At 44.4% G+C, this 24,673-nt stretch overlaps 1 protein-coding gene across 6 annotated transcripts in view; it reads right to left on the bottom strand.

Annotated features, from left to right (window-relative positions):
- GGNBP2 (gametogenetin binding protein 2) overlaps positions 1 to 24,614 on the bottom strand; it is a 30,614-nt gene extending 6,000 nt beyond the window's left edge. The window contains exons 1-8 of one of the 6 annotated variants that reach the window (XM_007672907.3): positions 24,556 to 24,614; positions 20,427 to 20,595; positions 13,118 to 13,198; positions 11,561 to 11,814; positions 10,862 to 10,960; positions 4,630 to 4,755; positions 4,403 to 4,516; positions 1,004 to 1,213 (exon numbers count right to left, since the gene is read on the bottom strand). In XM_007672907.3, coding sequence (XP_007671097.1) covers positions 1,004 to 1,213; positions 4,403 to 4,516; positions 4,630 to 4,755; positions 10,862 to 10,960; positions 11,561 to 11,814; positions 13,118 to 13,198; positions 20,427 to 20,519 — 977 coding nt within the window. In that variant the 5' untranslated portion in view covers positions 20,520 to 20,595; positions 24,556 to 24,614. Of the gene's footprint in view, positions 1 to 1,003; positions 1,214 to 4,402; positions 4,517 to 4,629; positions 4,756 to 10,861; positions 10,961 to 11,560; positions 11,815 to 12,676; positions 12,756 to 13,117; positions 13,200 to 20,426; positions 20,596 to 20,887; positions 21,002 to 24,555 lie in introns of those variants that run through there. The other 5 variants (XM_029082212.2, XM_029082213.2, XM_029082214.2 and 2 more) reach the window with 5 other exon arrangements.
- Positions 24,615 to 24,673: the final 59 nt, after the last annotated feature.

Here is a 24,673-nt window from a genome sequence, read left to right as displayed (position 1 = left end):
ATACGACAGTCTCACACTAACAAAAAGACCCAGTAAATCCAGAAATGACATGTGAAACCTCTATCCTGTTTCCCAGCACCATAATGCTAAATAGCAAGAACCACCATGGAAAAAGTGAATCTCATACAGGTCACCACATTCTTCAACATCTGTTAATGACCGAATGGCTGACATCCCAGAAGAGGTTTACATTTGTTGAGGAAGTTTTTTTAAAAATAAAGAAATAACTGAAATGGAGATGTGACCAAAGTGATTCAATTAATTACAGGTGAGATCCCCCTATCTGGCAAGGAGACACACAAAATGCTTGCTGCTTTGGAGAATAGGCAGGCATATGCACTCAAAATAGGATGTAGGAATGAAAAATGGCTCAAATGAAATATAACTGATCAACTTTTTACAATTTTAATTTCAGGATTAAAAGGTCATATTTTAAAAGAAAGAAAAATTAGCACCTGCCCAGTTCATGAACTATTTAACTTGTTCAAAATATTTACAAACCACCTGCCAAGGCTTCAAGTCTTACGGAATATCAGCAAAAATATTCTTCTCCCTAAATTACCAGAGGCGCATCAGCGCATTCGAACTGCAGCTTTAGAGCAGTGAACCAATAGACAAAAAATAAAAAATAAAAATCCCTTCCAATGAATCATTTTTGCACTGAAAAGTAACACTGAAATTTACTTCTCCTCCATGCAACTTGGACCAGGAGCCCCAAATCCATTAGCTGCAGAGCATTATCTTCTTATCGTAAATTTACGGCTGAGAAATACGCATTTCTCAATCAAAATCAAAAGCAGCCATAAAAACAAAAACCAAACCACAAAACAAAAAGAATGGAGCGTGTATTCTGAAGGCGTATCTTAAGAACAGTTTACAACCATGCATGTGTAATGAGGCAAAGGTGCAGAAAAAGGTTTATTTATGAGCTTTTGAAATAAACTTTCGGTGATAAAAATAAAGAAGCAAAGCGCTAGATAGCCCACTCTAGCAAATTACATACTCATACCCTCCTGCGAACTCTGGTTCGGCCCGGCCCAAGAGGTGAGCGATGAAGTCTGTTTCGCAGCACACGTGGATGTGGTGCTCGTGCGGACAGCACCGCAAGCCTTCATACAGTGCGGCACAATAGCCCTTCTCTTTGCTGCAGTCGAGCTCACCGATGAGAATGTTGTATGCGCGAAGGACTTTATTTTTGCAGTCCGTGCAGAACCTAATAAACCGGAGGGCAGACCAAGAGTTTGGACAAATGACAACGTGTTTCACAATTCGGTTAAGCGACAGCAGGCCTTCCCCATTAACAGCCAGGGAGTCGATCTATGCTTCGACTCTCCCAGAGAGAACTCTCCTCACAAAGGTTAAAATACTCGGAAGGAAACTCTTGACTGTCTCCTTAGATGGAGAGTGAATTTAAGGTCACTTAGCATTTTTCCCTAGGTCTCTCCCTTCTTTAGTGGTTTTTTTATGTGGTTCGAAATCTAGCCCTTAAAAGAGACTGTAGAAAGGTTGGCTGAGCGAGAGAAGAATCAACTCCCTCATAAGCCAGATGGGAAAATCTCATTTGTCATTGACTAAGGAACTGCTAGCCATTGAAGTCCAAACCCTTCCTTTTTTCCCTGGACAATTATCCTCAGCCAAAGTAACTGGCATTTACAGAATCATCTCACTTTTTCTGCAGGCATGAATAAAATGCTAAGCCTATTTTTAAAATTTCAGTCAAGTGATTCTATAGATTTTTTTATTATTATTTTTTACATTTTACACTTGGATTCCTTTTTATTACTCAATGTTCTTATTTTAAGATCAGACTCGAATGGGATTGGGTGAGGGCTTCTGCAGGAACAAAGACTGTTTTGCCAAAATCGCACACATTTCAGGTATTCCTAGGGCTGCAGCACACCAGTACGCTTCTGGAATCTTTGTGGTTTGCCTTGAGAATTTGGGGGCTTGGACATATTTTTTTTTTTGTGCTTGCGTGGTGAGATTCAAGATGGTGGCATCTTGCACTGAGGATTTCTGTGCCATGCAGACTACAGAGTTCTGTGAGGGTGCCCTGGCCAAGTCCCAGTGGCTTCCTGTTGGAAAAGCACTGGCAGAATTCACAATGTGAACTGTTGCCTCAGGCTGCAAAGATGGTTAAGAAAACTGGGAAAGGGCTGAGGAAAATGATTAAGAAGACAGGTGACTTTTCTAGGCTATTTGCTCTATCCACGGTAAAGATAAAATACTGACAATATTAAGTCTCCCCTACTGTCTGCGGCTGCCTAAGGAACTGATACAGAATACCTGCCGATAGTACGACCATTTTCACAGGCTTACATAAGCAGCTGTTACAGAATACTTGTCATAAAACTTTTATTTGGTTTCCTAAAATTTGCCATTTTAAAACCCTCACATCAGTTATTTTTAAAATGGGTGTTAAATGGAGTTTCTGTAGGCGGAAAAGCAAACAGCAATTCCAAAAAATAATGGGATGACTGTTCTCCTTGGAAGAGTAAAGTGATTCTTAGAGTGTGAATTTTCCTACCCCGCTATTTCCGGAAAGATTATTATTTTTTTTTTTAAATGGAAGGCTTCAGTTTCACACCATTTCTAGTAATGCACTACCACAACCTTCAGTCCAACAAACAAGTTTGGTCAAATATTAGTTTTGAGCCTAAGTGCTCAAAATATTTCCTTGTAATAGGGGACACAAGATGCTAAAAGGGTGAGCTCTTTGGACATTCAAAGACAGGAGACTAAACTATCAAATGGGATTTGCCACAAGCCCAAAAAACGTTATCTAATTTGTTCAACAAGGATTTATTTCTAATTTAGACTAGGATAGACAGTTTACGAGTTCACTATTGGATTTGTTAGGGAAAAGTCATCTCAAAGCAGGGGTGAAATATGGGGTCTTTAGGACCAGGAACTTATACACAGCTAAAGCAAAATGCTGATAGTTTTCCTACTCTCTTTTTCAGCTGTGGAGATGTGATTTTATTGATGCCCTTATCTCCCTCCAGCTAAATTTCACCAACCCAAGGCACTGGGTTTTGGGGGCTAGGTGAGCAACTTTTATGCTGAAATTCATACACTTGAAAGTAGGTGGCAAATTGACACAGGCCTCAAAGTTAAACACCATAGAAGCTCATTACTAACCTGCAGAGTGTAGAGGTAGCTATCAGTTTAAAACTGACCCTAGGGGCTCTTTAACGTAGTATTTTCTAAATTTAGTTGACCACAAAAATTCCCAAGTTCAAACTTTCCAGTGAGTAATAATAATAATGGAACTTGCCAAGCGCTTACCATGTGCCAAGCACTGTTCTAAGCACTAAAGTAGATAAACAGATAATTAGGTTGGACACGGTCCCTGCCCCACATGGGGCTCACACTCTTAATCCCCATTTTCCAGATGAGGGGACTGAGGCCCAGAGAAGTGAAGTGACTTGCCCAAGGTCACAGCAGACATGTGGCAGAGCTGGGATTAGAACCCATGTCCTTCTGACTTCCAGGTCCGTGCTCTATCCCGAGCCCATTCCAAAAGTACAGATTGAGAAACACTAGAGAGTCAGAGGCTCGGATTTTCACCAACATTCCGGGCCCCTGATGTGCTGTCCCCAAGGGACAAGCTCCAAAGGAACGGAAAAAGTCCGAGCACGGGGCCTGCCAAAGTAGAAACGGCACAGAGAGAGCCGCTCTGCCTGTCCTTTCCTTCTTCTTGAGGTCACGCAGATTGGTCAAGATTGTCATGAGGGCTAAGCCTTCTTTCTTTTCTTTTTTTCCACGGCTTCTGTTTCCTTCCCTCCTCCTCCCTTTAAACACTCATGATTGGGGCAATTAAAAAAAAAATTGTGGTATTTGTTACATGCTGACTGTGTGCCAGGCACTTTACTAAGTGCTGGAGGGCAGATACAAGCAAGTCAGGTTGGACACAGTCCCTGTCTCACATGGAGTTCACGGTCTCAGTCCCCATTGTACAGATGAGGTAACTGAGGCCCAGAGAAGTTAAGTGATTAGCCCAAGGTCACATAGCAGATGAGTGGCAGATCTGGGATTAGAACCCATGACCTTCTGAGTCCCGGGCCCTGCTCTCTATCCACTATACCATGATGCTTTTCAAAACATTCATCGTAAGAATAATATAAAGAATAATAAGGTATCTTGAGGCCTTCAAAAGAGAGGTGTTCTGATATCAAACTGATGAGACTTAGACACGATTACATTATTTGGAACTAGCCTCCTTGCCTAAACAATGTAGAAAAACGACCTAGGGACAAACTATAGTTAAGGAATCGTTATCACATTAACAAGCTTGAAAACTTTGCTTTTCGGTGTCACTGATCAATGATCTCCAGCCATTCTGAAGAACGAGGAAAACTAAAATGCAAAATACTCTGATCACCTTTATTTTCCAACTTACCTGTGCTTTCGTAGATATGTTTCTAATGTTTCTAAAAGACAGCTAGAATCAATTAAAACTACTTCATCTCTGCATTCCTGGGACATGAGTTCCCATACATCCATCCAACAACCTCTGGAGAAAGAAAGAAATGCACAGCAGTTAAACTCAGGACTACATGATAGTGGGAAAAGCGAACATAAAAACGAAACAGTACAAAAACAGACTGAAAGATTGCTTGATTTTACCTGGCTGATCCCTGGAAAGGTCCATAATGGAAAATGATCCTACACCTGCTGTCCTTCCTGTAGTCTTCACTACTTTTCTTATCTGCACTTAACTTCTCTGAACTGACACTGCTACTGCTCCCTTCACTGTAGCATAGTACAGAATTCAAAATTTTAATAGCTATAAGACTTTAAAAATGAACACATTTTAAAGCTGAAGTAGTATATTTCAAAACACTCAGATCATACTCTCCCAAGCATTTAGTACAGTGCTCTGCACATCTTAAGCGCTCAAATACCACTGATGATAATGCTCTATCCTTGGTTGTATAATCTATGTAGTAAGTGGCAATGCCTTCAAAAAAAGATATGGAAAACCAGGAGAGAATGTTGCAATTATACAGCTAGAGAGGGACTGGAGAAATCACCTGGACCGGCTTTTCTGCTTCAAGGCAGGTGAATAATTAGGCCATCCAACAACTTAAGTCTATATTGTAGCTAGAGAGACTGGGGCCCCGGGGAGTTAAAAAAAAAAAAAGGGGGGGGGGGGGCGGGGCGGGAGAAAAAGGGGAGAAACGCTTCAATTTATCCAGACCTGATTTTGGTACTTGAAGGACCTGGCTAAGTGAGACTCCCAGCTCTGATCTCTCACTCCAGACCCCTTCCCCAGCTGCCAGATTCCATTCAATTTTAAAACGGTGTCAGAAACGGGGGCTCACGCCTCCATACCTCTGAAAGAGGAAGGGGAAGGACAAAGAGGTGTATATAGTACCCAGTTTCTGAGACCATTTTTTTAATTAGTTGAGGGGTAAGGGCGATATGGATAAGGACTGGAGTCTCTAGCAGCTGGAGCTTCAGAAAACGTGGATTCCCCTAACACTATGAGAATCTGCTTGGTCCCAAGTGCGCCCAACACTAAGACAACCTTGAAATGTCAGAGTCACAAAGATATGCTAGGCTTTCCGAGAAAAGTTTTTAATTATGCCAATGTTCAGAGACATGTAAGCACACCGCTAGTCACAAAAGAGTTTGCTCGACATTGAAAACTTGAACAGGATTTAAATGATTACTCGGTCACTGAAACAGCAGTTGGTTTTTCTAATGCAGGACCATTCTGGGTTCAACCAAATTTGATCAAATCATCAATCTTCCAGTCACACATTTTACAACATAAGATATTGATTCTAGGCACAGTCATCCACAGCTACTTAGAATTAACTTGTAGCGATATTAAAATATTTTATGAGAGGAAATCAAATGCTACTAATACAAAATTAAGTGTACTGAGGTAGCAGCGTGGACTAGTGGAAAGAACATGGGCCTGAGAGTTGGAGGACCTGGGTTCTAATCCCAGTTCTGCCACTTGCCTGCTGAGAGCTGAGCAAGGTGTGAATTCATTCATTCAATCATATTTATTGAGCGCTTACTGTGTGCCCAGCACTGTACTAAGCGCTTGGGAAACCACAACAATACACAGACACATTCCCTGCCCACAACCACCTTAGAGTCTACAGGCAGGGAGACAGACATGAATACAAATAAATAAAATTACAGTTATGTACATGACCTTGGGAAAGTAACAACTGCTCTGAGTCTGTTCCCTTACCTGTAAAATCAGGATTCGATACCTGATCTCCATCCTGCTTACACTGTGAGCCCCATATAAGGGGGTCACAGTTAATGACTGTGCTGACCTTATTAATTACCCCAGTCCTTAGAACAGTGCTTGACACAGAGTAAGTGCTTAAATACCAGAAAAAAACCCAACTGTGCTAGGAGAGATTTATGAGTAGCCTTGACTTCGTGGTTTCATGAAGAATCACTACTTTAAGAAATGACAGCTGGTAAGCTTTACCTATGCTTCAAATTGGACCCATCACCCATGGCCCAAATAGCAAGTCTATCGAGTAGGGCTCTTCATAGGACCTGACCCATTTCAAAATCCATCAATGAACCCAAAGTGTTATTTTGGGTGAAAAGGAGATGCTAAAAAGCAGTGAGTAAATGGGAGGGGAAAGGGTGAGGTAATAACAAACAACAGTAATAATAGTATTTGTTAAGCGCTTACTATTTGCCAAGCACTGTTCTAAGCACTGGATAGATACAAGCTAATCGGGTTGGATGGACACTGTCCACATCCCAAATGGGGCTCACACTCTTAATCCCCATTTTCCAGATGAGGGAATTGAAGTCCAGAGAAGTGAAGTGACTTGCCCAAGGTCACACAGCCGACAAGTGGCAGAGCCAGGATTAGAACCCAGGACCTTCTGACTCCCAAATCCGTGCTCTATCCATTAGGCCACTTAAGCCAAGTTGCTTCTCAGGGTCAAGTAAAGTGGTAATAAACAATGGGGAGCCTCGCCCAACCTCAGGCCCAAGTCATCCAAGGCCATAACAGAGGAGGGAGGGGCAGGGAGCTGTGCTAATTGCTGGGTGCTGGTTAGTTAGAAGACACTCAAATACTACTGCCTGTTTGAAGGCCATTGACTTCTGACTAGCCATTCCCACTTGCCCTTGGTCACAAAGCAGAGGGGAACCAGAACCAGCCCTCACATTTGCCTGGGGGATAATTATTCCAACATATTCAGAGAGAAAAAGGACCCAAGTTTGGGAAAACAGTTCCATTAACCGAATACTGATAACTTGGGTCTACTCAGTCCAAGGAAAGTGAAAGAGAAACTACTGGCTTAATTTGCTCCACGTAAACATTTCAGAGAGATTATTCAGGATCCAAAGTGGATTTTTTTTGGCTGTCTTTGGCTGTACAAATGTAATCATCTTTTTCAATATCCACTGACCTTCAAGCTGTGTGTCTGCATATAAATGACCTGGCTATTGCAGGCCTAAATGTATTTTTGTCTTTAAAACTACAAATAATTTGCATGAGCACATCCATATTCTTTGGGCCAATCAATTGATCAAGGAAGAAATTCTAAGCGACACTCAAGGGGGGGGGGGGGGGGCAGAGGGGAGATGCTCAAGACAGGTTGGCAGCCTTTCTGTGCAGGAGAGGGGTATAAAATGACATCATGCTGCAGCAGCTACTGATGCCATAACATGCCATTCCTCCCAGGTGAGCCCGCAGGTCCCTTTCCTCCTTCTTCTTCCGCAGGTCCCTTTCCTCCTTCCTCTTCCGCAGGTCCCCTGAGTTACTTGGAAGCCCCTGAAGGGTACCACAGGATGTGACTGGTGAACGCGGGCCGGGGGCAACTCCTCCTTGCCCACGAGTGGCTGGGGAGGGTGAGGCTCCACAGCCAAGAGGGGTGGGGAGGGCATTGCGGCCTTCCGGCCCAGAGATTCTCTGCCCTTTAAACCGTTGGCAAAACGGTCCCCTGAGCGGCCAGAGGCCTTGGGCAGATGGTCAGCCCGCTAGATGTCCCCTGCAGGTCCGAAGCGGGGCTGAGGCTCGCCAAGGACGAGACTAGATATCGCTTGAAAGGCCCAGGTGGCTGACCCCTTGTGATACAGGGGAAAGGGAAAAGTGGGGTCGGGAATCCCTTTGCCTTGAGCAAATGAGGCTCAGCAGCCTCACATTTTCCCAGGTACAGAGCTGCTCTTCTAGGAAAAAAGGGCATTCACCCCAGTTGAGCAGTTCATAGATCTTTGCCTTCTGTTATCCTCAGATCTACGTTGGGTCCTTACAACCTCTGGAATGGATTAGAGTACATCCGGCCGCGCACACATGTGCTTTTCCTGTATGTTCTTTGGCCAGGGTGTGGTTCGAGAGTCGGGGAAACTCTGGCTCATTCATTCATTCATTCAATAGTATTTATTGAGCGCTTACTATGTGCAGAGCACTGTACTAAGCGCTTGGGATGAACAAGTCGGCAACAGATAGAGACAGTCCCTGCCGTTTGACGGGCTTACAGTCTAATCGGGGGAGACGGACAGACAAGAACAATGGCAATAAATAGAGTCGAGGGGAAGAACATCTCGTAAAAACAATGGCAACTAAATAGAATTGAGGCAATGTACAATTCATTAACAAAATAAATAGGGTAATGGAAATATATACAGTTGAGCGGACGAGTACAGTGCTGAGGGGATGGGAAGGGAGAGGGGGAGGAGCAGAGGGAAAGGGGGAAAAGAGGGTTTAGCTGCGGAAAGGTGAAGGGGGGGTGGTAGAGGGAGTAGAGGGAGAAGAGGAGCTCAGTCTGGGAAGGCCTCTTGGAGGAGGTGAGTTTACAACACACTGCAGGGTCGGAAGACATGGCTCGGACACCAAGTTCCACATCATGAGTGTTCCAAGAACTCCATGGGGCAGGACAAACGGACCTTCTTCGGGGTCCTTAACTGGGGTTTGTGCCCGTGACTGCTTCCTAATCTGTGATCAGAGAAGATGGGATGTCTGCTCTTGAGCAGGTGTACTGAGACACCCTACATAAGTTTAAAAGCTTGTAGCTGGGTCAAGGAGAGCCCCTCGAACAACACATCTGAAGACAGATTTCCACCAGCTGCATTTACTTCTCCACATCCAAGCCACAGTGCACGAGAAACTAGTCCATCACCGGTTTCTGTTATTTTGTTCTCTCCCAAGTGCTTAGGACAGTGCTCTGCACACGGTAAGTATTCAATAAATATGAATGAATGAGTGAATAGGCTGAAGCACTCTACAAGGGTTACAGATCAGCTACCAGACCAATTTGGTAGAGGTTACTGATCCTAGGAGCTTTTGACAGTATCCAAATGAAAAGTTAGAAATCTACAGCTTATGGCCCATGATTCTTTGTATTGACCTTATACTCTGAAACCAAGGAAACCTACTTGGATGGGGTCGGGGGAGGAGAAAGGTAGCTGTGGGAAAGAACAGAGAGGGGGAAAAACATCTCAAGGAAAAGTCAGAGCATTTGTAGATTTAAAGTGCCAGTTTAAAACAAATAGAAAGAAGCATTTCAAAACTGCAGGAAGGTAGTGTTGCCTAATGAAAGAGCCTAAGACCGGAGACTCAGGCTCTAGTTCTGCTTATGGTCTGCTGTGTGACTGTGAGAAACTCACTTATAGACTCTGTGCTTCCATTTTCACACTTGTAAAATCTCCCCTTGCCTCAAATTGTGAACCCTGGCGGGAACAGGGACTGTGTGCAATCTGATTATCCCGCATCTAATATCAGTACTTAGCTCAGAGTAAGGGTCAAACACCATAACAAAATAAAAAACTACCGTAATAATATTCAAAACATTTGATACTCAAATGATCTGATGATGATGATCAAGATAATAATGGCATTTGTTAAACTCCTACTATGTACCAAACAGCATACTAAACACTGGGGTAGATACAAGATCATCAGATCCCACACGAGGCTCACGGTCTATCTAGGAGGGAGAACACATATTAAATCCCCTTTTGCAAATGAGCAAACTGAAGCACAGAAGTTAAGTGACTTGCCCAAGGTCACACAAGTAAGCAGTGGAGTCAGGATTAGAACCTAGGTCCTCTGACTCCCAGACCCATGCCCTTTACAATAGGCTCTGCTGCTTCCCATAAAATACTGAATACTCTGCTAAAAAAAACTTAGCTGGGAACCCCAAAAACCACACTAAGCGTGATATACATTCTTATGAAGTAATTAAACTCCGTATTCTCACTTTTAACCAGATAAGCCGGAAGATGCTGGCAAAAGTTTACATCCTAAGGTAGTGGAAAAAGCACGTAATTAGCTAGACAACTCTACCATCATCTGGTTTACCCTTGCCAACAGAACAAAAGAAGTGACTTTGCTTTCTACATTAATATACCACAGTTTGAAAGTTCTTACTGGTCTGGAAGAGGTCTTCTAGTTAATCACACAAACCTTTCTATTAGAGAGCAATTTTCTACACCCACCGCCTTTTTGTTACTCAGTAGCAGGGTGATTTTCAAATGCCAGATCCTTTACCCGTTTAGAAGACTGGGATGAAGCCATTCTGTTTTCAAGGGTTTTGTAAATAAACTACTACTTAAAAAAAAAAAAAAAGCCACCTAGAAGCCTGATCTCCCTGCTCCAGTTTTTGCAGCAATTTTGTTAACCCTACTCCGTCTGCAACAAGGCTCTCTGGGACTCGGCTCTTTTCTTCCCTTCCCTAGCTGGAGCGATGGTCCAGGTGCTCACCCCACAGCTTTCTCATCTCCTCAGTTCCCTCTTTTCACTGTTGCTCTTGCTCCTTTCCCTTCTCCCCTCCAGCTGTTGCCTGAGAGCCGGCGCTCAGTGAATCACTGTGCTTCAGCAGGGACAACCCGTTTCTCTACCCATTTTGGTATGTTCCAAACTTACCCCAAAGGTTTGGGTTTGTGCGTATCTAGGGAGTGCAGCTGACATCTCTTGTTCTTCTTACTTTTTGGAATTGCATCGATCATGTCATTCAGTTTGGACCTGTTTAAAAGCAAGTGTGGTTCAAAAGTCAGCGGGGCCCTGAATACACAAAGCCGTACATCACATAGTATAGATTTAAATTACTGAGGGCTTAAATGTCAATTTCTAAGGCATAGCTTTAAAAATATTTACACCCTCTTTTTCAGTGAAGATAGGCGGTAAACCATGTTATTAGGGATTTTTTGATATGTTTGCAATTTTTTTTCCACCAATTTTCTTTAAAAACCTTCCTCCCACCAGTAAGGGCTTAAAAGATAACACCTGAAAATTTCAATACATTATTATGTCAAGAGTTTGAGTATATCTTCCAAATTATTCAACTCAAGCCTAATAAAACTTTGTCCAAATTTTGAAAGAAATCCATTCTAAGGGTTCTAAGCGGCCTTCTGCCCACAAACAACTAAAATACATGACATCTAAATCAATATACTTGCTGGAGAACCAAAGACAACCACCCCTAAGCAAAACTGGAGTATTTCTTCAAAGTAAAAAAGGGATTAATGTTCTTTATTACTGAAACCCATCGCTGACACCTAAGGAAAAGTTGGCTTTCTATACTTGAGAGATTTTTCAAAAGAGAAGCCAACTAATTTAACTTACCCGTGTACATAAAACAACGTATAAAGCTTCTTCGCGTCAGTCATACAGCTTCGAGTGACTGAGAGGACTCCCTTGGGCCCTACCGTAAGGGGTTCTAGGGCCGGATTTCCAGACTCTACAAGTTGGGAGAAGAGACGTTCCACACTGCGACGACAACCAACACATGGGACAAGCTGAGAAAGAGCACTCAAGACTTCACGTGATGTCACCATCATGGCTATATTGAGATCTTGCTGTTTGAGCATACTATGTCTCTGAGAGAAAAGGAGAAAAGACAAAATGAAAGCAGGCCCTCCAAAAATGATACTGTAGATTTTTCTGCACTGCTGAATTCAACACTCTGCTTTTGGTTTAGTGCTTAGGGGTGTGTGCGTGTTTTTCCATTACTGACAGCCGTGAAGATGATGTGCCGTCTCTCCAATTCATTCGCATGAATTTTTTTAAAAGCCCAGGTTTTTTTTAATATTTTATTTTTAAAGATTAGCAGAATCTGACAGATTCCTTGACGGCCACCCTAGCTGAGGCCATGTCACAGATTCTTCCCTTTCATTTATTGTCCTTTCCACTCACAATTCCACAGTAGAGCCCTGCATTCATTCATTCAATAGATTAAGTGAGCACCAACTATGGGCAGATGAGAGGCGGCTTTGGTGGCTCATGAGTCCCTCACGAGCTGGCTCTACATTGCTGGGACTTCCATGCTTCCTGCAGGCCCAGAGGCATCCAACAAGCAAACTGTAACTCCCAGCAGTCACCACAGGCAGAGAGAAGTGGCGTCTGGGCTAGGCGTGACGCCCATCCTCAAACCCTGAACTTCCCATTGGAAGTTAGGCTGAATCCAGCCAAAGGAAAAACTGAGTGTTAGCCAGGGTCAGGTTGGGCCAGAGTCCGGAATTTCAGCCCAGTGAAGGCTCTAATTACCAGGCACCAGCAATTAAAGGAGAATTTTAATCCTGGAGAGAAATCCAGGGAACTGCACTATCCATTTCTTAGGTGAAGTGCTTTCGCGAGAAATGATACCTGCACTCCTACTAATGGACTCAGCCTAAACAAAGACAAAGGGAGAAAAACAGACAAGTTACTATATTTCTCAAGCAGTCACTCCTTCCCACTTGCCTTCGGATTTTCATTCACAATTTTGCTTTCAGAGTTTAATACAGGAACGTAGACATTTTGTTCTCAACTAGATTAGCCCCTAGGAACAAACCAATGTCCAAATTGATAAAAAGGTCATCTTAGAAGTGTCCACCCTAAAGGAATCAACCCCTCCCCGCGCACCCATTTTTCCCCAAACCCACATAAAAACAACAACAACAACAACAACAAAAGAGGCAGAGAAATAGAAAAACGTTAAGTTAAAGTCAATTTGGGAGTCTAGGCACAACTTTTCCCAAAAAAAATTATTGTGGGAGAATTTTACAAGGGCTATTCCTAACCACAAAGTCAGATGTCAAGAAGGTTAAACACCACAACGAGATAGAAATTTCTTTATTAACAATTTTTACCAAGAGAGAATTAAAAAACACAAGAAGCAACTAAAGAAAAATGGAAGCTTACCTGAATAAACTGCTTTAGCTGTGCACCACTGTTCTGATGACCATCAAGGTTTAAAACGTTGTCAGGAAATTCCATCACCATCTTAAAACACAAAAGCAAAAATACACTTCAGAAAGTGTCTCTCACACCAAATTAAACAGCCTATTGTACTAAATTTAGCACTGAAGTTTAGACTTAAAATCAAGTTTGCCGTGATTGCATAAGCTTCCTTTTGGCTGAAAGCAGAGTATGGTTAGTAATTCTCTGTTAATGAAGGCAAAAGAAGTTACAAAATATAAAAGGGATTTTTTTCCCCCAAAGATACTGAAAAGACTTTTCCTTGGCTTGTATCCATCACTATTTTTCTCCATAAAACAACTCTTCAAAGTACCAACGCAAATGCCTACATAATCCCTGCTACTCAGGGTCTTTTTAGACAGTCCCACTGTTTTTCAACCAGTAGCAGTCACTGGTTATATAACACACACATCAGGGCACGTACACCAACCAGTCAATCAATTCATTCTCTCTCCTTAGCCCTCCCAACTATGTGCTGTGAAAATCCTTGCATAACAGGGGTAGCTCTGAAGTGCAGTATAACTCTGGTAGCGATATTCTGGGGGTTCAGGATGGGCCTTTAGAGGGGCCCTGCTCCAACTGGCCCTTCTCTCAGAGGACTGTAAGGAGGAATTACACTGAGACTAAAAATCAATTTTTTTTTGAAAAACAGAAAAGCACTCTCCATAGTCTCTGCCTTTTGGCCACATCACTGATTGTTGACTCCTTCACCAGGGTGTATGGAGGACAGTTTCTAAATTAGTCAATTGGATTCTTGTTAGTCCATCTAATAAAACAACTGGAAGGGAGGAAAGGGAGAGGTGTGTCTAATGACTTTGGAATAGGTGTCAATTGCAAGCGATTATATCGCTCCTGATCTGGGGGGGGGGGGGTGTAGAGAAGAGTTAACTAAGAAAAACTGACAGCAGAAGCTAACACCAATGTTAATACCATTAGTTAATATTAGGGCACTTCACTCTCCCTCTCTCGTGAGTTGGGAAAGTGAATGCAGAGTTTCCCAAAAGGATTAATTCCACCGGCTAGGCCATGCTGAGGTTAGGCCTTCTCGTTACACCCAAATTACAGATGGGAAAGAAACGGCACTCTGGAATCTGACTCCTTCACTTTTTACGATGCAGATACAACACTGTAATTAGAGTTTATCATCTTTTAAATTAGACAACAAGATTATGGAAACTTTCAAATAAAATTTCCAAATTCACACAAATTTAACTTGTCCTACATCAGATGACGTTTAAGAAAATTCTGGATTTTTATTTTGGACAGGCAGACTTTTAATCTTTCCTGTTTAGGTCTGTAGTGCATCATGCTCCTTTCAGTATTGTATCCTGGCGACGTTTCACAAACCCCGTTGAGGAATCGTCTCGACGTCAAGCATTTTTCCTTGCCTGGCTTGTACGCCCCCTGACATTCATTTACTAAGTCACTATTTCTTCCTCTGGGGTGTCCCCATTTTCATTTAGGGACTCAATTGCTTCTTGGCTAAATTGGACATATTTACCACGTTTACTCCATACACGCCACTATCCCATAATCCGCTCCCCCCACAACTTCTGAAGAGGAAAATATCATCTCTCTAAGCGGCGACAGCAGCACAGTCAGGTGGTAGAGAGAGGAGCAGGATCAGAACAATTAAAGCTGTGGATACAGAGAATTTCTTCACTGACAAGTGCAAACTCAGGGACGGGAGGGTGGGCTTACATTCATTGGGTGCCCATTTATTTGTAGCACTTGGGAGAGTGAAACAGGAGAGACAGCCTCTTACCTTTGTTTTCTTTCTCCTCTCCTATCTGACTTATCTCCCTACTTTTTCTCCTGTTTCCCTTACTGTTAGACTTAATTCCATACCCCGATACGCAAAAAGAGGGGCGATTTTGCAGCTGATTATGGTAACCACAAAGAAATAAATTAAATTGGTCTGCTAGTCTCATTTTGCTTTTCATTTTTGAAACCTCTTCAAATGATTTTCATCTTCCAGGGCCAAAAATAAAGCACTTCAGTTGTGGATTCACTAGATCCCGGGAGGGAGTGCTGCTGTCCTCCTCCTCCTCCTCCTTCCTACATGAATGTGTCTCAATCCAGCGTGTTTACTGAGAGCTTACTGTGTGCAGAACACTGTATTAAGTGCTTGGGAGAGTACCATATAATCGAGGTGGTAAACACGTTCGCTGGCCATACGAGCTTACAATCTAGAGGGGTAGCAGACATTAATATAAATAAATTAATTATGGATATGTACATAAGTGCCTGTCCTTAGGAAATCGAAATGGAATTACATTTTGTTACTTATGCAGTTTGCTGAGTCAGTAATATTCTGTCACCACTCTGGTCTCATCTATCTGGGAGAATTAGGATCGGTTGTTACATTATTTTCCCTTTAATCAAATACATTTGGCTGTATTCTTCAACATCATTTCCCCTCTTTCTAAATCTACAATACCTTCCCAGATCATATTAAATAAGAAATGCCACGCAATCCTCAGCTACTAAAACTAAAGTCGTTAGACCTAAATTCAAACCCCCGACACCATGCTAGACATTTTCTCTAACAGATATCCAATACCCCTGCTCACCCTGGTCTAACAATATTTTCTGCCAACTCAAACTGTGAAAGTATCATACCAAAGCCTTTACCAAAAGCATAAGTACAATGAGCATAAATCTTTCACAGAGCCAGCTATTTTATAATGAGGATATTGTGAATGGGATATTAAATATTGTTCTAGATCCACATCTCGACCAAAGCCCTCTCCACACACACACACACAAAACCATTTCGTCCAACACTACGATATGCAACTTCTAAAACGATGCTTGTTGTTTCCTCAAAAGTGTTCTATCTAAAAAAGGTAATGAAAACATCTGCTACAGAAAGACTGTTCTTTGTTAAATGAGCTCAGCTCTGTGGTATTGTATGGAGGGAGCAAAGCTATTACAGACTATGCAGCTATCGCCACATTATAGCTTATTCTCCTTTTGCCCCACCGGGTTCTGTGAACTTACATTTACCCACACTTCTAAAAACACAACCGGCACTGGTTTCGGCATTTCATCTTTTAAAATTCTACCAAAAAAGAACGATTATGAGTGGCCAGCACACAGATGGAGCCCTTTTCCTGGGACTGGCAAAGATGTGGATGGCTGCCTTCATCATCAATAGTGCTTACTGTGAGCACAGCCCTGTAGTAAAAGCTTGGGAGAGTACAATCCAACAGAGTTGGTAGACACGTTCCCTGTCCGCGGTGAGTTTACAGTCTAGAGGGAGAGAGAGACATTAGGGATGCAGGATGTTCATATTCATTCATTCTCTCTCTCTCTGCCCCTCCCCCCTTCCTCCCAGTTCTCCTCCTCTTTCACCCCAAGGAAGCCTCTCTCCCCAAGGCTGTTCCAATCAAGTTGGTATTTCCATTTCTCCCTGACTCTGCCCCTAAATGGATCCATTAAAGCCCCTAGCAAGAATCCCTCTCTTTCAAGGGCTAACAGTGTTGACACTCAATTGTGGCTGGAGAGAAGCTATTAGATTGGCCATATTTCTCCTCTTCATTTCAATTTTGTTCACTCCCCCTGGTTCCACAGATACAAGACATGAGCAAATTCCACAGCCTATAGAAGGTTGCTCAAGGCACCTAGACAAATAGTATGTCATTCATCCCTTGTCTATAAGTGACAAGCCTCCTTTCTATTATTTGGGCCAAAACCTTTTTCCTCCATCACTTGTCCATTCAAAGTTTAAAAAACAATAGAAGACAACCTGGAGGTAGTGTTTTTTTTAAAAAATATTCTGATTCAAAGGTGGGGTGCTTATCTTCTGTATATCAAGTTTGCCTACCAATTACAGTTCACCAACACGAGGTGCAAAGGCAAGTTGCAAGGCATGAAATCTCCTTTCCTTCAGTAGAATTCACCCATTAAAGAACTGGTCTATTCCACCCCAAAACATTTCTATGTCTTCCCTTGGGCACAGAAGGACAGGTTTTTAGAGGAAAGAGCCAAGTTTTCACCACTGCACTAATTTCTCAAGATGACACCTGCCGATTCAGAAAAAAGACCAGGTCTCAATTTCATTTCATGCCCATTAGGATTTCAAACATTGTATGTCCTCACTGCACCACAGACCACTGCTATTCCCCCCCCATCCCCCAATCCCCAAAGTCAAGGATTTCACCACTCGCTACAGGGAAAGTGTTAGATTACCAGCTACAGGAGCCTGGGGGGGGGGGGGTCGGGGGGGGGGGGGGGGAGATCCTGAAAGAAGCCGGTTTTCCACTGGCAGAGTAACAGAGAGAGGAAAGGGAGAGAGACAACCACTTTTCCGGTTCAGTAAGTCAGGTAGCCTAAACGCTAGCTCCAAATTTGCACTACAAAGATGCACTACAGAGGTAGCACTTCACTTACTCCTCAGAAATATCCCAAGTACCCGTTTCAAACAAAAAGCTATTTGGGGAGGAAAGGAGAGGCAAAAGGAGGGAGAGAAGAAAGGAAGAGAGTGGCCGTTTCAAGTAAGCTTGGGTTGGTCAGGTAAGATCAACTTGCAGTTCCCCGCTCCAGACTCAAAGAGCTGACTCGGGTGATGAGTTAAAAGAGTCAGAGAAGTAACGTGGCTTAGTGGATAGAGCACGGGCCTGGGACTCAGAAGGAGCTGGGTTCTAATCCCAGCTCCACCACTTGTCTGCTGTGTGACCTAGGGCAAGTCACTTAACTTCTCTGGGCCTCATTTACCCCAACTGCAAAATGGGGATGAAGACTGTGAGCCCCATGTGGGACAGGGACTGTGTCAAACCTGATGGCCTTGTACCCACCCCAGCGCTTAGAACAGTGCTTGGCACATAGGAAGAGCCTAACAAGTACCATGATTATTATTGTTACTCTCAGTGGAAAGTTGCAGGCCACTGGCAGAGAAGCCTTTTCAACAGTGCTGCTTTTAATTTTGAGTTAATACAGTCAGCATGTCACAAGTTTAAGCACGACGTTCCTAAAAGACATCTGAAGCTCTATATTCCGAGATGGCAGGCATCGAGCCACCCTCTGGTTTGACAGGGGGTGTACTGAAGCTCTGCTCATTTGAGGGGTGACGCTGGTCAGAAGGTTGCATAAGGAGGCTCAATACCAGGCTCTGATAGTCTTGTTTTTTCAGACACCAATTATTTTCCCTTATAAACTCCACTTGCAACCCCAAATCACTAATTCTAGGGCTTTAGTTCTAATGTAAGAACACAGATTTAAAACAGGGCTGAAACAAAGTGTTTGTAACTCAATCGTATTTCAATCCATCATATTTATTGAGCGCTTACTACATGCAGAGCACCATACTCAGCACCTGAAAAAGTATACTATAATAACGTAACATTCCCTGCCCACAGAGAGCTTAAGTCTAGAGGGTATTGGAATCGGAAATACGAGGTTAAAACACCTGAACTGGAGCTCAGAAGAGATACAGAGCCCTACCAAACCGAGAGATGTGTTTTTAAATCAATCCTACGCAGATGTTTACACATTTCATAAAACTACAGTGAATTCCTGAAGCTGGAAGAAAAACACCCCAAAATGTGTGTGGGGTATCTATCTGATGTGTTAACAGAACCTTCTTCCCTTAAGGGCTCAAACAGCAGAATGCACTCTACTTCCAGGGGAGCGAATGTATTAGACTAATTATAGATGCTTTCAGCCTCTGACAAATTTAGTAGCTCATTCAACAGCTCTTCCTGGAGTTCTATCAAAAGACAAATTTTCAATATCTCTCAATAGTTCTCAAGTGGAGCTGCCCTCCGAGAACCATGAAGTGGCATTTCTACGATGACTTGCATTTTAACAATGTTTTCAAGCACTTTCTCCGAGTATGAATTATTACTGTCGTGTGAACTCTTTTGCATTTATGACTAAAGGTGCAAACCGAGGAACCTCTTTGCTCTATTAAAGCTAAGGACGGGTTACTACCTACCCTTTGACACTTCTGTACAATTCACCTGTTGAAGACCCTCCCCCCCAGACACATTCATTCATTCAATAGAATTTACTGAGCAATTACTATGTGCACAGCACTATACTAAGCGCTTGGAATGTACAGTTCGACAAGAGAGAGACAATCCCTGCCCAATGATGGGCTCACATACAATTTAATTTCTGAAATCATCAGTTGCCTTGCTTCCTGCTAAGATTTACAGTCTCTACCCCTCCTCCCGAAAGACCATTAAAGCACTATCTAGTAAGGCCAAGTTGTGCTATGTTGTCCAGAACTGGACTCAACAACAACAAAAAAAGAACTTTCTACTGCTTTTAAATATTAAAAAAACAACCAAAATCGGTGCCAACTTTCCTGCTCTCCCCTCCCCTCCCAAGGAGTCACAGACGTTGCACAGAGAGGCCTTCCATAAAAGCCACGGAAAGGCTTTATTAGAAAGTGATGGCCTATAAAAACCATCACTTTGGCAAAGCAGCAGCGTGGCTCAGTGGAAAGAGCACGAGCTTGGGAGGCAGAGGTCATGGGTTCAAATCCCGGTTCAGCCGCTTGTCACCTGCGTGACTCTGCGCAAGTCACTTAACTTCTCCGTGCCTCCGTTACCTCATCTGTAAAATGGGGATTAAGACTGGGAGCCCCATGTGGGACAACCTGATCACCTTGTATCCTCTCCAGCGCTTAGAACGGTGCTTTGCACCTAGTAAGCGCTTAACAAGTACCATCTTTTTTTAAAAAAAAAACCCGGCTATTTCAGACCTATTCACCGGACCCTCTGGGAATCTTCCAACGAGACGCTGAAAAGCACGAACTGATGTGAATGAGATTTATCACCGGTCGGCGGGGCAACGACATCTGGGGGTCTCTGACCCCCCCCCCCCCCAAAATGGAAAAGCGCGGACTCCCGGCGGGGGCTGTTAACCCCGGGCGGGGAAAATGAGCTCTTCTCCGGGGACCAGCGTTTTCGGGGGCAGGTCCCGGTCGGCCGAGGGTGTGCACCCTTCCAAGAGGCGGTCGCTCTCTGAAGGGCAGCGTCTCCCGGGACGGGGTACAGGGTGCGAAACGCGCGCACCAGAGAGGAGGGCGACATGATACACCGCCAAAGGGGCTGTGCAGGCCCGGGGCCTCGGCGCTGCCCGAGGACGGTTTTGCAAGGCCTGGGCCGGAGCGGAGGCCTCTGCTGCAAGTTGCAACACTCCCTTCTCTCCCCAGTGCGCAGTTCGAGGCCTGCGGGGGAGGAGGGGGAGAGACAGCTGCCGGGGGGGGGGGGGGAGCTCGGCGCGGCCCCGCTCCTCTTACCGTGAGCGTGTCGTCGATGTAGAGGGGGATCTGCCGCTTCTCGAAGGGGAATTCCTCCTCCCCGTCCCTGCACACCGCTACCAGCCGCGCCATCGCTTCTAACGCTGCTGCCCCTTTCCAGCTGCAGCTGCTCTGGCCGCCGCCGCCTCCTCCTCCTCCTTGCTGCTGCCTGCAAAAGCCCAGCCCCGAGCAACGTAAATGAAGCGGCGACCGTCGCGCCGCACATTCGCCACAGAGGGAGGAGAAGGGCGGGGCGCGGACGCAGTCCAGCTTCTCATCACCCGATTCGCCACGCGACCGACCAATCAGAGCCCGGCTACGCCCACTTGGGGCTCTGGCCCCGCCCCTCGCTTCGGCCCCGCCCCCTTCTCCTGTCAGGGGCAGGGCGGGGGGGGCCCGAGACCCGTTAGGGGCGACCCTCCCCCGCGCGGACCCCCCCCTCCCGCCGCCATCCCACTAACCCTTCGGCCCCAGCCGCCGTGTCGCTCCTCCTCTGCCTCTTTGCTCCCTTGCCCCTCTCCATTAGCGACCGACGAGGCTCGGGGCGGGGGGGGCCGTTCGCCGTCTCCTCTCCGGGCCCGTCTGTCAGTCAGCCGGCCGCGCGCGCCGCGGGGCGGAGTGGCGTAGGGGGCGTGGCCGGTAGGGGGCGTGGTCTGGGGTGGCCACGCCCACCAGGGAAAGCCCCGCCTCTTCCTCTCGCGAGATCTCCGCGGCCAACCGTTCCCTCCGCGAGCCCGGCCCGTTAGGTCCATTATCCGGGAGCGCGCGCCCGCCCACCCCACCGGAAGTGGCTCCCTGTCCCGCCCGCCGCCCGCCCGCCATTGGAGAGCCAGGCCGGGCGGGCAGGCCTCGAAGCTGAGGCGAATGGCCACCTTAATTATATTAATCATTATCATTAGATAATCATAAGAAACCTAGCTGGGGTCCTGGTTAAGCCCTTAGTGGGCGCTGTACTAAGCGCTGGGGTGGGTAGAGGCAAAGGAGGCTGGACGCAGGACCGGCCCCACCCGGGCCTCCCAGTCATTCATTCACTCAATAGTATTTATTGAGCGCTTACTATTCATTCATTCAATGGTATTTATTGAGCTATTACTATTCATTCATTCAGTGTATTTATTGAGCCCTTACTATTCATTCATTCAGTAGTATTTATTGAGCGCTTACCATTCATTCATTCAATAGTATTTATTGAGCGCTTACTAATCATTCATTCATTCAATCGCATTTATTGAGCGCTCACTATTCACTCATTCATTCAAGAGTATTTATTGAGCGCTTACTAATCATTCATTCAATGGCATTTATTGAACGCTTACCATTTATTCATTCAATAGTATTTATTGAGCGCTTACTAATCTATCATTCATTCAATCGTATTTATTGAGTGCTCACTATTCACTCATTCATTCAAGAGTATTTATTGAGCGATTACTAATCATTCATTCAATGGTATTTATTGAACGCTTACCATTTATTCATTCAATAGTATTTGTTGAGCGCTTACTATTCATTCATTCAATAGTATTAATTGAGCGCTTACTATTCAATCATTCATTCAATTGTATTTATTGAGCGCTTACTATTCATCCACTCAATAGTATTTATTGAGCGCTTACTATTCATTCATTCAATAGTATTTATTGAGCGCTTACTATTCATTCATTCAATAGTATTTATCAAGCGCTTACTATTCATTCATTCATTCAATAGTATTTATTGAGTGCTTATTAATCATTCATTCATTCAATAGTATTTATTGAGCGCTGACTATGTGCAGAGCACTGTACTAAGCGCTTGGAATGGACAATTCGGCAACAGATAGAGACAATCCCTGCCCATTGACGGGCTCACAGTCTAATCAGGGGAGACAGATGGACAAAAACAATTTAATCACGATAAATAGAATCAAGGGGATGGACACCTCATTAACAAAATAAATAGGGTAATAAATAATATATACAAATGAGCACAGTGCTGAGGGGAAGGGAGAGGGGAAGGAACAGAGGGAAGGGGGGGAAGGGGGCTTAGCTGAGGGGAGGTGAAGGGGGGGGCAGAGAGGGAGCAGAGGGAAATGGGTTACTATGTGCAGAGCACTGTACTAAGCGCTTGGAATGTACAATTCGACAGCAGAGACAATCCCTGCCCAATAACAGGCTCACAGTCTAAACCGGGGGAGACAGCAAAGCAAAACAGAACAAGACAACATCATAAAGATAAATAGAATCTTGGAGATATACACCTCATTAACAAAATAAAGAGTAATAATATACACAAATAAGCACAGTGCTGAGGGGAAGAGCGGGCGCGGGTGGGTGGGAAGGGGAGAGGAGGAGGAGGAGCAGAGGGAAGGGGGGGAATCTTCATCCCCATTTTATGGGTGAGGCCCAGAGAAGTGAAGTGACTCACCCAAGGTCACACAGCAAAGTGGCAGAGGCGGGATTGGAATCCAGGACCTCCTAACTCCCAGGCCCGGGCTCCATCCACTATGTTATGGTCACCCCCTTTACCCCATAAGCTCCCTCTAGACCGTAAACTCGTTAGGGCTGGGGAATGTGTTTGCTAAGTCTGAGTATTGTGCTCTCCCAAGTGCTCAGAACAGTGTGCCGCACATAGTAACAATAATAGCCAGGCACTGTATGAGCAAATTGGGTTGGACGCAGACCCTGTCCCACTGGGGGCTCACAGTCTTCATCTCCATTTTACAGATGAGGCACAGAGAAGTGAAGTGACTTACCCAAGGTCACACAGCAGACAAGTGGCGGAATCAGGATTAGAACGCAGGACCTTCTGACTCCCAGGTCTGTGCTTCATCCATTATGCCATGATCACCCCCTTTACAGTGAAAGCTCCCTCTATACCGTAAACTCGTTATGGGCTGGGGAATTTGGTAAGTCTGTTGTGTTGTGGTCTCCCAAGCCCTCAGAAGTGTGCTGCACATAGTAAGCGCTCAATATGTACCACTGATTGCTTGATAAGCACCTGGAGGGCAGGGAAGTGTCAGTTATTCCCACACCACACCAAGTGGGTGCTCAGTAAATCTGTGGCTCCTACACCTGTTCTTATCGATATTGTTTATTAGAATAAGCAGATGTTTATTTTAGGACTCTCACTCGGACCCACCAGTGTCAAGGATGGCAGGTTTGGGGGCTCAAGAGTCCTCTGCTACTGGCTTGTTTTTATTTTTAGTGGTAGTTGATAAGCACTTAATGTGCACCAGGCACTGTACTAAGCGATGGGGCAAGATAATCGGGTTGGACTCATTCCTTTTCCCACATAGGGATCACAGTATCTATTCCCCATTTTACAGATGAGGTAACTGAGGCACAGAAGTTAAGTGACTTTCCTTAGGTCACACAACAGATAACTGGCAGAATCAGGACTAGAATCCAGGTCCTCTGACTCCCAAACCTTTGCTTTTTTCCACCAGGCCATGCTGCTGGTACGGTCACTAATTTAAGTCATCTAACTGCCTGCTTCCAAATTTGAACTACCGAAGGTTACTGGAAGGACTAATTAATATTTTTATAGTGTTTTGAAATTCTTAGGATGACAGACTTAAAGTGCCAATAATTATTACACTATGACAAGTAGACTGTGTCATCTCTAGAGTGTATATGCTTCTTGTGGGCAAGGGGGAGTTTCTACCAACTCTGTTATAGTGTATTCTCCCAAGTCCTTAATATGGTGCTATGCACACAGTAAGTACTCAATAAATATGATTGATTGATCAGACTAAATTCCTCCTACTGCCTTTGAATTTTACCCCCTTAGTTAAAAGCTAATTAGGGGTTGTGTTACCATTAGTCCAGGGTTGCAGATTAAGCGTTCTGATCTTCCTGGTTGCCAGTCTTGAGACTGACAACCAAAGGATCCCTTCCTCCCTCTATCTGAAAAGAACTGCATTATGCTCATATGCCCCTATACCTATGCTCAAATGCTGTTTCCTCTTTCTTGCCCTCTCCACTTCACCTGGGGACTAATAGGGGTCTGTTTAAAAACTGCCAAATGCTTTGAACTCCTCAGATGTAAGTGCTACAGTATTTAAAAGAAAGGCAGTATTAACTTTTTTCCTAGTAACTCAGGGCAAATACATTCACCATATAGAGTAAGCTAGAACTGTTATACTGACCTTTAAGGATGACTCTATCTCATGGAAGTCTTGAAAAACAACCTCCGGCATCCTCTTCCTTCCTTCCTTCTTCCCCTCCCTCCCCCCCTTCCCCTCCCTCCATCTCCCCTGCTCTACC

The sequence above is a fragment of the Ornithorhynchus anatinus genome, chromosome 17 (genome assembly GCF_004115215.2).
Source record: "Ornithorhynchus anatinus isolate Pmale09 chromosome 17, mOrnAna1.pri.v4, whole genome shotgun sequence".
Lineage (NCBI taxonomy): Eukaryota > Metazoa > Chordata > Mammalia > Monotremata > Ornithorhynchidae > Ornithorhynchus > Ornithorhynchus anatinus.
The sequence above is the reverse complement of the archived record's forward strand: the minus strand, read 5'-3'. Positions and strand labels throughout refer to the sequence as shown.